The 14,244-nt window shown below is 44.7% G+C and overlaps 1 protein-coding gene across 2 annotated transcripts in view; it reads left to right on the plus strand.

Annotated features, from left to right (window-relative positions):
* ptn12 (Tyrosine-protein phosphatase non-receptor type 12) overlaps positions 1-14,244 on the plus strand; it is a 19,616-nt gene continuing 5,372 nt past the window's right edge. The window contains exons 1-13 of one of the 2 annotated variants that reach the window (XM_014135594.3): positions 1-463; positions 2,305-2,413; positions 2,525-2,601; positions 2,711-2,806; positions 2,940-2,978; positions 3,711-3,782; positions 4,163-4,222; positions 4,507-4,649; positions 8,293-8,359; positions 8,533-8,610; positions 9,012-9,104; positions 9,436-9,563; positions 13,458-14,242. In XM_014135594.3, coding sequence (XP_013991069.1) covers positions 338-463; positions 2,305-2,413; positions 2,525-2,601; positions 2,711-2,806; positions 2,940-2,978; positions 3,711-3,782; positions 4,163-4,222; positions 4,507-4,649; positions 8,293-8,359; positions 8,533-8,610; positions 9,012-9,104; positions 9,436-9,563; positions 13,458-14,242 — 1,873 coding nt within the window. In that variant the 5' untranslated portion in view covers positions 1-337. 2 annotated transcript variants of the gene reach the window in all.

Below are 14,244 nucleotides of genomic sequence, written 5' to 3' on the forward strand. Positions count from 1 at the left end.
TTTCTCTCTCCCTCACACACACCCTGCTGAGGTGCTTCCTGAACAGGGCTCGCTCTAGGACCCAGTGAGAGAGAGACTAGGGGGCGCGGTGATATTTTTAATCTGACCACAGAGCCTGTTAACTCGCTGCTGCTGTTTCCTCGAAACTGAAGACAGCTCTGACAGAAGTGCCTTGTGCTTTAGCATAGTCCCTCATCCTCAGTGTGATACTAACTGCTGTAGGGTAGTACCCCAGGCCGCTTGGAGCAGAGACACCCCCAGGCCCCAGACAGAGGGCCTCCCCTCCATGGCCCAGTGGCCCTGTGTGTCCTGACATGCCAGGCAGCAGCAGCAGCACATGCCAAGCCCCAGCAGGCCAGCCATGGAGCAGCAAGCCTGGATACTGAGGGGCTTCCTGGCTCAAGTGGAGAGCAAGGAGGCTGAGGTGGAGGAGGCGGAGAGTGGCTTCACCGGGGAGTTCTTGGTGAGTTCTTCTCTTTATTTGATCACTCTGTTACAGCGGGGCTCCTCTCTCAGACACGGGACGGGTTCCGAGCTGTCTCACTTTATCAACAAGTGGGTTAACTCTGTTGGCGTTGGAGTGGTGCCGTCTTTACCTCTGCTGTGATGCTGAATGTTTACAGTTTGTCTAAGCTTAGAGAGAACTGTGTGTGTGAGTGTATTTGTTTTGATGTGAGTGTGGGCGGACATAGAGTGCTGTTGTGATAAGCCAAACTGTTTCATTCCACTGAACAGAACTCTGTCAATGTCCCAAGAAGAATTGTACAAAAGAACGTCATGCTCAGAGGAGAGACATACTATTTACTGTATGTTGTGCTGTTTCTGTATGGGTTGTCAGTCAGTCCCCGACGACTGCTTATTAGCTTCCTCTTACTGCACTGCTGCCTGTTTCTCAAGGCCCCCATACAAGGAAGGAGATCTACAGGCAAATGCAATGTTATTGATGTAGAACGAGCCCCCCTTCCACCATCACCCACCCTGCACACACACACACACACACACACACACACACACACACACACACACACACACACACACACACACACACACACACACACGCGCACACTCGCTTAAACACACGCACGCAGACACGCGCACTCACAGTGACTGACTGACGCTTGCGCTACAAAGGCAAATGGTTATGACAGAAGCCTGTTAGTAGGCAGCGTATACACGATGACATCAATCACTAAAACTAAAACTCTGCAGTAACACTTTATTTGGAGAGTCCATCTGTAGACGCTCTACACACTGTTAGTAACATTTCAACTAACTACTAACCCTAGCTCTAACCCTAACCCTTACCCTTACCCTTAGCTCTAACCCTTACCTAACCATAATCTTAGCAAGCAGTTTCTTATCAACAGTTTGTTGATAGTATGACAATCTGCAGTGCATCTACAGATGGAAAATCTGGACTATCCAGATAAAGTGTGACCAACTCTGCCTCGGGCCACCCCATGGTCCTGTTCCCATGGATGGCATCACCTGTGGACCATCGCCATGGTGAGGAGTGACACCTCTGTGACTGAGGGTGTTGGGCCTACTCTCCTCTCCTCTCTCTCCGCATGCCGCACTTGTGTCATGCCCCTGCCGTCCTGACCACCCGGGGGAACAGAGCTCACATCACTTCCTTGTGGAACAAAAAGAGCTCTATGGTCTGCAGGGTGCAGATGTCTGCTCCCGGCCTGCTCTGCATCAGCCTTGTGTTAGGGCTGTCTGTGAGAACTGGGCCTGAACAAAAAGACCAGTGTGTTTGAGATACAGAGGACCAGGAAGGGACACTTTATTTGGAGTGTCACTCATTCACTACTAATTGGAATGGAGTCACTGATGACTGGAAGTCCTCTCTTAGTCTGTGACTAGGGCTGTTTCCAGTAAGCTAATGTCTGTACGTTTGAGCCATGCCAGAGCTGATAAAAAGCTTTGGCAGTAGCAGTGGTGTCACAGTGTTACCCACAGAGTGTACAGGGTGTGACTATAACACTGAATTTAGCTCAAGGGAGGAGTGACAACTTATTGCAGCTCAACTGTCTCTCCTCTTAATTAACACTGAAGAGAACTGTAAATACAAACCATGGTGGGCAGTTACTAAACTCAGACATGGGAACTGTGACAACTGCAACCTCATTGTCTGTATGGCTACTTACTTCCAGTTCCCCAGAGGAACAAGGTAATTAGACACCCTCACATTTAGCCACATAGATCGAAGTGTTAGCCAGACTGAGATAACCCCTTCCCTCCTTCACATGCAAACATACGTGTTGTGTTCTCTAATATTTGCCTCACTTCCCTGTGTTGCAGAGGCTCAAACGCCAGTCCACCAAATACCGCACTGACAAAACCTACCCCACAAAGATAGCAGATAAGCAGGAGAACGTGAAGAAGAACCGATACAAGGACATTGTTCCCTGTAAGTCAGCTTTTACCGTTAAAGTGGTTTGAAGTGGTATATTTATGCAGTACTCACTATAACTTTTCACTACTACATCTCACTACAATTACCATCCTCATTTCCCCTCAGTTGACCACAGCAGAGTGAAGCTATCCCTTACCACCTCCAAGAACGATAACGACTACATCAATGCCAGCTTCATCAAGGTAGGGTGATGGGACTTTGTCCTGGTATACTAGATTGTACAATAGAAGAGTATTTGCAGCAGAGTTCCAGGTGGACAAGTGTGTGACACTTTGCACTGCGTACCCCCAGGGAGTGTCAGGGGCCAGGGCCTACATTGCCACTCAGGGCCCTCTTCCCCACACCGTGCTGGACTTCTGGAGGATGCTCTGGGAGTACAAAACAGAGGTACAACTCTGTCTGTCTGTCTGTCTGTCTGTCTGTCTGTCTGTCTGTCTGTCTGTCTCTCTCTCCCCCTGTCTCTCTTTCTCTGGTGGGGTTGGTGTACTGATGGACTGATGGTGATCTTGTCTTCTATCAGGTCATAGTGATGGTTTGCAGGGAGTTTGAGATGGGCAGGGTAAGTCACTCTCTATGCTCATGTACACTATACACTTCTCTATTATTACACTCAGTGGTGGAAAAAGTACCCAATTGTCATACTTGAGTAAAAGTAAAGATACCTTAATAGAAAATGAATCAAGTAAAAGTGAAAGTCACCCAGTAAAATTCTACTTGTGTATAAGTCTAAAAGTATTTGGTTTTAATATACTTAAATATCAAAAGTAAAAGTAAAAAGTAAAAGTAAAATACTTAATATCAAAAGTAAAAGTATGAATAATAAAAAAATCCTTATATTAAGCAAACGACACAATTTTCTTGTTTTTTTAATTTACGGATAGCCTGGGGCACACTCCAATACTCAGACATAATTTACAAACTAAGCATTTGTGTTTAGTGAGTCAACCAGATCAGAGGCAGTAGGATGACCAGGGATGTTGTCTTGATAAGTGTGTGAATGTAACCATTTTCCTGTCCTGCTAAGCATTCAAAATGTAATGAGTACTTTTGGGTGACAGGGAAAATGTATGGGGTAAAAAATACATTATTTTCTTTAGGAATGTAGTGAAGTAAAAGTTGTCAAAGATATAAATAGTAAAGTAAACTACTTAAGTAGTACTTTAAAGTATTTTTACTTAAGTACTTTACACCACTGCTTACACTGCATTTCATAGTCAAATAATGTGTTATTAAAATGGTCAGTGTTGTGGCTTTATGCGCACTGAAGACTGTTTGTGTTACTCTTTTGTAGAAAAAGTGTGAGCGCTACTGGCCAAAGAAACAAGAGGAACCTTTTGTGTGTGACCCGTTTACAATTTACTGCGTGAGTTGTAGACTACTTCCTCTCTCTTTCTCGCTCTCTGACCACTTCCTGATTTGGTTGGTCAAATGGCCTCTTAACCATAACTAGGTTATCTACACTACAGTGATCAGTAGTCATGAATGGTAGATGAATGCAACCTTTGAAAATCCAGATACAGGCACTTAAAAAATATGTTGATGTGCTTAGTATTTTTGCTATGGGATTCTAATTTCTGGGGTTTTCCTCAAACATGCCTGAAATATGCCTAAACATTGATAATCACTCACGTGTCAAGTAAATGTAGTATACTAATGTCATTCTCAGGTTAAATAGACTAGCGTCTGCAGGTTTTCTGTGTGAAAAATAATGCTGAACTGACAACTCTGTGTGTTTGTGTACAGGACTCAGAGGAGAGTAAAGGAGACTATGTGAGCAGGAACCTAAGAGTGACCTACCGCAATGTAAGTACTGTTTATACCCTTACTATAAACTGAGATGCAGCTTTAATTAGAAACTATCATGGATAGAATCTGCGGACATAAATGCTTAAAAACGCAAAGTTGTGATGGAATATTTTGTGGGTGGAATTGTAGTATACTTTGGTGCCGACTATGTGAGTAATAAATCCCCTCAAAACTAACATCACATGAGGGAGGGGTAAACAGGAAGCCCCGTGTGAGTACACAGGTCTCCTGGTGTGTCTCTCTGTCTGTGTTAACATTGAACTTTGTTGTTTGTCCCTTAGTGGAGTCGTACCCTGAGACAGCTGCACTATATCAACTGGCCGGACCACGGTGTCCCAGACACCATCCCTCCAATCCTGGAGCTCCTGCAGGATATGAGAGCTTACCAGGCCCATGAGGATGTACCCATCTGTATCCACTGCAGGTCAGCTCTCCCCACACACACACACACACACACACACACACACACACACACACACACACACACACACACACACACACACACACACACACACACACACACACACACACACACACACACACACACACACACTGAATCACACCATACTTTAAGTTAACTGTGTACTGTGTGTATGAATCATTGTCTGATACGGAGACACAATAAACCATCTCAAAGCACAGAAAGTTAGGTTCCCTTTGCATCTAATGCTAGGCAGTCATATATCTCTATCTATGATGCTGTGGGGTCCTTTCTCATGAAATAGTCATTGTTCCGTAGGTGGAACACATTCTTGTGGGCCTCCTGTTGTAGACCCCTTTATGCTCAGGCACCTCCCTCTTCTCTTAGACACACAGACAGGAAGTGTTTGTGGGCGGATGGCCATCAGGCGACAGTGGGTGTTACAACAAACACTCGTATATATTTTCCTTTTCTCTTACTGTCTCTGGCCATGGTTACAGCTAACACATTAACTCAAATGTACTTAGCACTGTAAGCCACGTGGAGTGAAAAGGTAACCTATTGTAAGTCCGTTGCTTATCTGAGGGCCTAGTGGTGATTTTGTGTTTTTCAACCCTGTCCTCCTTTAATAACTCTGTTGACTGACTTTCGTGAGTAAGACACGAGAGAGAACAGCACTTTTTTTCCATACTATGACCACAGTGACACACGGAAATTCCATCGGTGGCGACAGGCCTCCTCTTTGAAAGTTGCTCAACGTGTTTGTCATAGGCTTGAGTCAAGTGTTGCATGACACTCCAGAAAGAAGACTCAACAGATACATCCTCAAATGCATCAGGAGTTTTCCACAAGACACGTTATCCCCTCTCTCTGTTCTCTATAATAAGACTATGATAGACACTCTTTAGCACCCCATTTTAGGCCCAATTGCGAGAGATGATTTACCCCAGTCAGATGGTATTACACTTCAGTAGTCAGTGAATAGAAGTGTCCGTGTACCAGGCTGACATCCAGGCGTGGTTTACAGGAGGCATCACAGATAGATGAACCACCAGGAACGGAATGTTCAGTCATAGGCATCAGGCATGCCCGTGCCATAGACCCATGCTCTCCTCTCTACTCAGTCAGTTGACCCACGGGCGGGATTGAGGATAGGAAAGTATTACCGTATGAAATTACAGATCTGCTTACACACGTTTTCCTTGGAACAGTTCACTCTCCACGGGAGACTGGGCTGCCCTCATATCACCTACTGTTGAAGTCGGAAGTTTACATACACCTTAGCCAAATACATTTCAACTCAGTTTTCACAATTCCTGACATTTAATCCCAGTTAAAATTATCTGTCTTAGGTCAGTTAGGATCACCACTTTATTTTAAGAATGAGAAATGTCAGAATAATAGTAACGAGAATGATTTATTTCAGCTTTTATTTATTTCATCACATTCCCAATGGGTCAGAAGTTTACATACACTCAATTAGTATTTGGTAGCATTGCCTTTAAATTGTTTAACTTGGGTCAAACATTTCGGGTAGCCTTCCACAAGCTTCCCACAATAAATTGGGTGAATTTTGGCCCATTCCTCCTGACAGAGCTGGTGTAACTGAGTCAGGTTTCTAGGCCTCCTTGCTCGCACACGCTTTTTCAGTTCTGCCCACAAATTTTCTATAGGATTGACGTCAGGGCTTTGTGATGGCCACTCCAATACCTTGACTTTGTTGTCCTTAAGCCATTTTGCCACAACTTTGGAAGTATGCTTGGGGTCAATCATTGTTCATTTGGAAGACCCATTTTGTCACGACTTCCGCCGAAGTTGGGTCCTCTCCTTGTTCGGGCGGCGCTCGGCGTCGCCAGTCTTCTAGCCATCATCAATCCACTTTAATTTTCCATGTGTTTTGTTTTGTTTTTCCTCACACTTGGTTTTAATTCCCTCAATCACTTGTTGTGTATTTAACCCTCGGTTCCCCCCATGTCTTTGTGTGGGATTGTTTATTGTAAGTGCTTGTGCACGTGTTGATTGGTGCGCGACGGGTTTTGTACCCATATCTTGTTATTTTTATGCCGTTGGTTTTGCTATTAAACTGCTCCGGCTATTACCAAGTTCTGCTCTCCTGTGTCTGACTTCCCTGCCACCGGTTACGCACCCCTTTACACATTTGCGACCAAGCTTTAACTGCCTGACTGATGTCTTGAGATGTAGCTTCAATACAACCACACAATTTCCTTCCTCCTGATGCCATTTTCTTGTGAAGTGCACCAGTCCCTCCTGCAGCAAAGCACCCCCACAACATGATGCTGACATGATGCTGCCAGCCCCATGCTTCACGGTCGAGATGGTGTTCTTCGGCTTGCAAGCCTTCATCTTTTTCCTCCAAACATAACGATGGTCATTATGGCCAAACAGTTTTATTTTTGTTTCATCAGATCATAGGACATTTCTCCAAAAAGTACGATCTTTGTTCCCATGTGCAGTTGCAAACCGTATTCTGGCTTTTTTATGGAGGTTTTGTGATAGTGGCTTCTTCCTTGCTGAGCGGCCTTTCAGGTTATATCGATATAGGACTCATTTTACTGTAGATATAGACACTTTGTACCTGTTTCCTCCAGCATCTTCACAAGGTCCTTTGCCGTTGTTCTGGGATTGATTTGCACTTTTTGCAACAAAGTACGTTCATCTCTAGGAGACAGAACGTGTCTCCTTCCTGAGCGGTATGACAGCTGTGTGGTCCCATGGTGTTTATACTTGCGTACTATTGTTTGTACAGATGAACGTGGTACCTTCAGGCGTTTGGAAATTGCTCCCAAGGATGAACCAGACTTGTGGAGGTCTACAATTTTTTTTCTGAGGTCTTGGCTGATTTATTTCGATTTTCCCATGATGTCAAGCAAAGAGGCACTGAGTTTGAAGGTAGGCCTTGAAATACATGCACAGGTACACCTCCAATTGACTCAAATTATGTCAATTAGCCTATTAGAAGCTTCTAAAGCCATGACATCATTTTCTGGAATATTCCAAGCTGTTTAAAGGCACAGTCAACTTAGTGTATGTAAACTTCTGACCCACTGGAATTGTGATACAGTGAATTATAAGTGAAATAATCTGTCTGTAAACAATTGTTGGAAAAATGACTTGTGTCATGCACAAAGTAGATGTCCTAACCGACTTGCCAAAACTATAGTTTGTTAACAAGAAATTTGTGGAGTGGTTGAAAAACGAGTTTGAATGACTCCAACCTAAGTGTATGTAAACTTACAACTTCAACTGTACCTGAGCTGTTGAGTAGAGTCTGACGGTCTATCTGTCAGTTAGGCTGTGTGGGCCAGGAGCAGGAAGGACCAGGCCTGCAGGGACAGGCAGCAGAATGTATGTGCCAGATCAGAGCTGACAGTGTTGACAGCCAGGGCGTTAATAGCAGCCTGCAGTGCAGTGAATGCTCACACTGTGTACACTCACATACACTGCTGTTTGCAGGTTGGGGTGCTAAAGCGCTATTACACATTAATAGCTCAGCAAGGCTTTTCATCACGCTAGGTGAAAAGAGTTTGTACTATCAAAAATGAATGTATATTGTACTTGTTTGTGGTTCTTAATTAATGTACTGTATTTTAGGTTAACCTTGTTTTCTTCCTGTTTGTCCCTGCAGTGCTGGCTGTGGAAGAACAGGAGCACTGTGTGCCATCGACTATACCTGGAACCTGGTGAAAACACAGGTGAGATAACTGTACCTGCCCTACCCTATACAGTACCATCTCCTCCGAACCAGAGTGCGAGCAGAGGACCAAAGACTACTGTATCTATGTCGTGCTATACTGAAAGATACCGTTTCTGTAACTGTATGTGTCACCTTACTGATCATTACCGACGCCTTTGTGTTAACTTCCAGCTGCTCACAGAAGACTTCAACATCTTTGACCTGGTCAAAGACATGAGAACACAGAGGCCTTCTGTGGTTCAGACCAAGGTAGTGTTCTCGCTTCGTATTCTTCATAGGGTTTTACATATAACCACATGCATCAACACATCCGTTGTGACAGGCTTTTTTAGGACTGAGTGTGTGTTTTCACTTCATAGTGCTATTTTAGCATAATCACATACAGCACATACAAACAGTGTGACATGCCTCTATCTGAGCTATTATCACAAGGTCAGTAGCTCCACATTATCTGATGCCAACCCACTCAAAGCCTTAATCTGTAACAAGTAGAGCCACATATTTTTAGCAATCTCTAATGTTTGTAGCAACTCCCCATGTGCAATCTCTCATGACTATTTTGTTGGAATGCTTCACAATAATATCTTGCCGTGGCAACTGATAAGGGATCGATTGAACACTAACAGAACTGGTTTTGTGTTTAACTACAGGAACAGTACGAGCTACTGTACAGAACCATCAAGTTCCTGTTTGAGAAGTACCTGCAGTCCATGGCACCAGTCCCCCCCTCCTGTACAGAGGAGGTGAGACAGACAGCGTGTTTGAGGGGATCAGTTTGAGCAAGGCGAGGCGCAGAATCACTGATTTTGTTCACCTAATGAGTAGTTATTTGGGATGAAAGGTGATTTGTAGATCCGGGATTCTGCGCAGTTCGTCTGTTATGTAGTCTACTTCAAACACGGACAAAGACTCTTGCTAGGGGAACCAGGCTGGCTGTTTGGTTACGTGGTAGCAACAGTTAAACCACAGGCAGAGGAACACAGCAAAACAGACTACGACCAGTGATCTGTGTTTTATGTAAATACTGTCTCAGAGGGGGAGTGATTAAGCATGCAACTCTGTTGAACTGTTTAGGTGCCAGCGGCCCCCTCACCCCCTACAGCCAGTGACAGTGAGCTCTCTGACCTCAGTGAGGAGTCTGAAGCTGAACAGGAACCAGAACCTGAGCCCCAGCCTAAAATGGAACCACAGACAATGCACAGGTACAGCACAGTAAAGACTTTCCCACCCATCAACCATAGATCTGACAATTAAAGTTTTTTTCACGGTGCATTACTGTAAACCTTGAAGCATATCTCTATAGCAAAATACACTACATGACCAAAAGTATGTGCTCACCTGCTCGACGAACAACTCATTCCAAAATCATGGTCATTAATATGGAGTTGGTCCTCCCCTTTGCTGCTATAACAGCCTCCACTCTTCTTGGAAGGCTTTTCACTAGATGTTGGAATATTGCTGCAGGGACTTGCTTCCATTCAGCCACAAGAGCATTAGTGAGATCGGGCACTGATGTTGGGCGATTAGGCCTGGCTCTCAGTCAGCATTCCAATTCATCTCAAAGGTGTATGATGGGGTTGAGGTCAGGGCTCTGTGCAGGCCAGTCAAGTTCCTCCACACCAATCTCGGCAAACTATTTCTGTATGGACCTTGCTTTGTGCACAGGGGCATTGTCATTCTGGAACAGGAAAGGGCCTTCCTCAAACTGTTTCCACAAAGATGGAAGCACAGAATCGTCTAGAATGTAATCGTACGATGTAACGTTAAGATTTCCCTTTACTAGAACTAAGGGGCCTAGCCCAAACCAGGAAAAATAGCCCCAGACCATTATTCCTCCTCCACCAAACCTTACAGGTAGCATTCTCCTGGCATCCGCCAAATCCAGATTTGTCAGTGGGACTGCCAGATGGCATTTCCACTGCACATGAGCCCAATGGCGGCGAGCTTCACACCACTCCAGCCAATGCTTGTCATTGTGCATGGTGATCTTAGGAAACCCATTTCATGAAGCTCCCGACGAACAGTTCTTGTGTTAACGTTGCTTCCAGAGGCAGTTTGGAAATTGGTAGTGAGTGTTGCAACTGAGGACAGAGCATTTTTACATGCTACGTGCTTCAGCACTCACTGGTCCCGTTCTGTGAGCTTTGGGGGCCTAACACGTCGCAGCAGAGCCGTTGTTTCTCCAAGATGTTTCAGTTTCACAATAACAGCACTTACAGTTGACCGGAACAGCTCTGCCTGGGCAGAAATTTGATAAACTGACTTGTTGGAAAGGTGGCATCCTATGACAGTCCCACTTTGAAATACACTGAGCTCTTCAGTAAGGCCATTCTACTGCAAATGTTAGTCTAAGGAGATTGTGTGGCTGTGTGCTCGATTTCATACACCTGTCAGCAACGGGTGTGGCTGAAGTAGACAAATCCACTAATTTGAAAGGGGTGTCCACATACTTTTGTATGTACAGTGCATTCGGAAAATATTCAGACCCCTTGACTTTTTCCACATTTTGTTAAATTACAGCAATATTCTAAACTGGATTAAATGAAAAATGTCCTCATCAATCTACACAAAATACACCATAATGACAAAGCAACAACAGGTTGTCAGAAAGTTTGCAAATTTAAAATAAAAAAACTGAAATACCTTCTTTACATACAGTTGAAGTCGGAAGTTTACATTCACCTAGGTTGGAGTCATTAAAAATTGTTTTTCAACCACTCCTCAAATTTCTTGTTAACAAACTATAGTTTTGGCAAGTCAGTTAGGACATCTACTTTGTGCATGACACAAGTCATTTTTCCAACAATTGTTTACTGGCAGATTATTTCACTTATAATTCACTGTATCACAATTCCAGTGGGTCAGAAGTTTACATACACTAAGTTGACTGTGCCTTTAAACAGCTTGTAAAATTCCAGAAAATGATGTCATGGCTTTAGAAGCTTCTGATAGGCTAATTGACATAATTTGAGTCAATTGGAGGTGTACCTGTGGATGTATTTCAAGGCCTACCTTCAAACTCAGTGCCTCTTTGCTTGACATCATGGGAAAATCTAAATAAATCAGCCAAGACCTCAAAAAACAAATTGTAGACCTCCACAAGTCTGGTTCATCCTTGGGAGCAATTTCCAAACGCCTGAAGGTACCACGTTCATCTGTACAAACAATAGTACGCAAGTATAAACACCATGGGACCACGCAGCTGTCATACCGCTCAGGAAGGAGACACATTCTGTCTCCTAGAGATGAACGTACTTTGGTGCAAAAAGTGCAAATCAATCCCAGAACAACGGCAAAGAACCTTGTGAAGATGCTGGAGGAAACAGGTACAAAAGTATCTATATCCACAGTAAATGAGTCCTATATCGACATAACCTGAAAGGCCGCTCAGCAAGGAAGAAGCCACTGCTCCAAAACCACCATAGAAAAGCCAGACTACGGTTTGCAACTGCACATGGGGACAAAGATCATACTTTTTGGAGAAATGTCCTATGGTCTGATGAAACAAAAATGGAACTGTTTGGCCATAATGACCATCGTTATGTTTGGAGGAAAAAGAGGGAGGCTTGCAAGCCGAAGAACACCATCCCAACCGTGAAGCACGGGGCTGGCAGCATCATGTTGTGGGGGTGCTATGCTGCAGGAGGGACTGGTGCACTTCACAAAATAGATGGCATCATGAGGATGGAAAATTGTGTGGATGTATTGAAGCAACATCTCAAGACATCAGTCAGGAAGTTAAAGCTTGGTCGCAAATGGGTCTTCCAAATGGACAATGACCCCAAGCATACTTCCAAAGTAGTGGCAAAATGGCTTAAGGACAACAAAGTCAAGGTATTGGAGTGGCCATCACAATGCCCTGACCTCAACCCTATAGAAAATTTGTGGGCAGAACTGAAAAAGTGTGTGCGAGCAGGGGGGCCTAGAAACCTGACTCAGTTACACCAGCTCTGTCAGGAGGAATGGGCCAAAAATTCACCCAACTTATTGTGGGAAGCTTGTGGAAGGCTACCCGAAATGTTTGACCCAAGTTAAACAATTTAAAGGCAATGCTACCAAATACTAATTGAGTGTACGTAAACTTCTGACCCACTGGGAATGTGATGAAAGAAATAAAAGCTGAAATAAATCATTCTCGTTACTATTATTCTGACATTTCACATTCTTAAAATAAATTGGTGATCCTAACTGACAGTCCTACAGTTGACAGTGCATGTCAGAGAAAAAAACAATCCATGAAGTCAAAGGAATTTTCCGTAGAGCTTTGAGACAGGATTGTGTCAAGGCAGCAGCATTTACATTCCCCAAAGACACAGTGGCTTACATCATTCTTAAATGGAAGAAGTTTGGAACCACCAAGACTCTTTCTAGAGCTGGCCACAATGCCAAAATGAGCAATCGGGGATAAGGGCCTTGGTCAGGGAGGTGACCAAGAACCCCACAAGTTCCTTTATGGAGATGGGAGAAACTTCCAGAAGGACAACCATCTCTGCAGCACTCCACCATTCAGGCCTTTATGGTGGAGTGGCCAGACGGAAGCCACTCCTCAGTAAAAGGCACATGATAGCCCACTTGGAGTTTGCCAAAAGGCACCTAAAGCACTCTCAGACCATGAGAAACAAGATTCTCTGGTCTGGTGAAACCAAGAATGAATTCTTTGGCATGAATGCCAAGAGTCACGTCTAGAGGAAAACTGTCACAATTCCTACGGTGAAGCATGGTGGTGGCAGCATCATGCTGTGGGCATGTTTTTCAGGAGCAGGGGCTGTGAGACTAGTCAGGATCGAGGGAAAGATGAACGGAGCAAAGTACATAGAGATCCTTGATGAAAACCTGCTCCAGAGCGCTCAGAACCTCAGACTGGGGTGAAGGGGTATTGGGTATTTGTCCTTATGGAGTATTGTGAGTAAGAAAATAAACAATCCATTTTAGAATAAGGCTGTAATGTAACAAAATGTGGAAAAAGTTAAGTGGTCTGAATACTTTCCGAATGCACTGTATAGTGTATATCACAATAGCCAATTAGGGTATAGAGAAAAATGCCTCCAGTGGCCTTACTTCAATAAAATGTCTGGATAACTCCTATTTTGTTCCAGGCACCCAGAGAGCGAGGAGCCTGATGAGATATCCAATCACGCCGTACCAGTGGCCTTCTTTGCCCCAGAAGTGCATGTTGACCCACTGTGTGACGCGGCTAAGTGCTCCCCCTCAGCCATCCTCAATGCTCTGAGAGCTAGGGACAGTCAGAGGGAACAGCAGAGACCATACTCCCTACCAACACAGACTGTGAACCAGAAACCACAACCCCGCAAGAAACAGCCCAATAACATGGCCGTCAATCAGAGACCACCATACCCGCCACCGACACAGCCTAATTACCCGAGACCTTATTTCCTACACACACAGCCTGCTAACCTGCCCACCAGCCAGGACCTGAGACAAGAGCCCAGCCCCAGTATCCCCATCATAACCCCTCAGGCACTCAGGACTCAGGAGTTCTCTCAGATAGCCATGGAGCATGAGAAGGTGAAGATGGATGGAGAGATCACCCCACTGGTAATACCAGTGCTTCCTGTGGACTTATTCTCCAACCCCCTCTGTCTCACCATGGAGGACCCCTACTTTGGGCCTGACTCACCCCTAGCTGCTGAGGATCCCAGAGGGTCTGATGATGAGGAGGAGCAGGCTCCACTGAGCCAGTGGACAGAGAACCCCTGTTTCAATGGACCCAGTCTGACCCTTAACAGCCAGCTGATGGAGCTGCCAGCCCTCGCCCTCACCACCACCAACGCTGCCCCAGGTGCAGTTTCTTCAGACGAAGACAGTCCACCTCCATTACCTGAGAGAACTGCTGAATCATATATACTGGCTGCTGGTGCAGGT

The sequence above is a fragment of the Salmo salar genome, chromosome 13 (genome assembly GCF_965601325.2).
Source record: "Salmo salar chromosome 13, fSalSal1, whole genome shotgun sequence".
NCBI classification, from domain to species: Eukaryota; Metazoa; Chordata; class Actinopteri; order Salmoniformes; family Salmonidae; genus Salmo; species Salmo salar.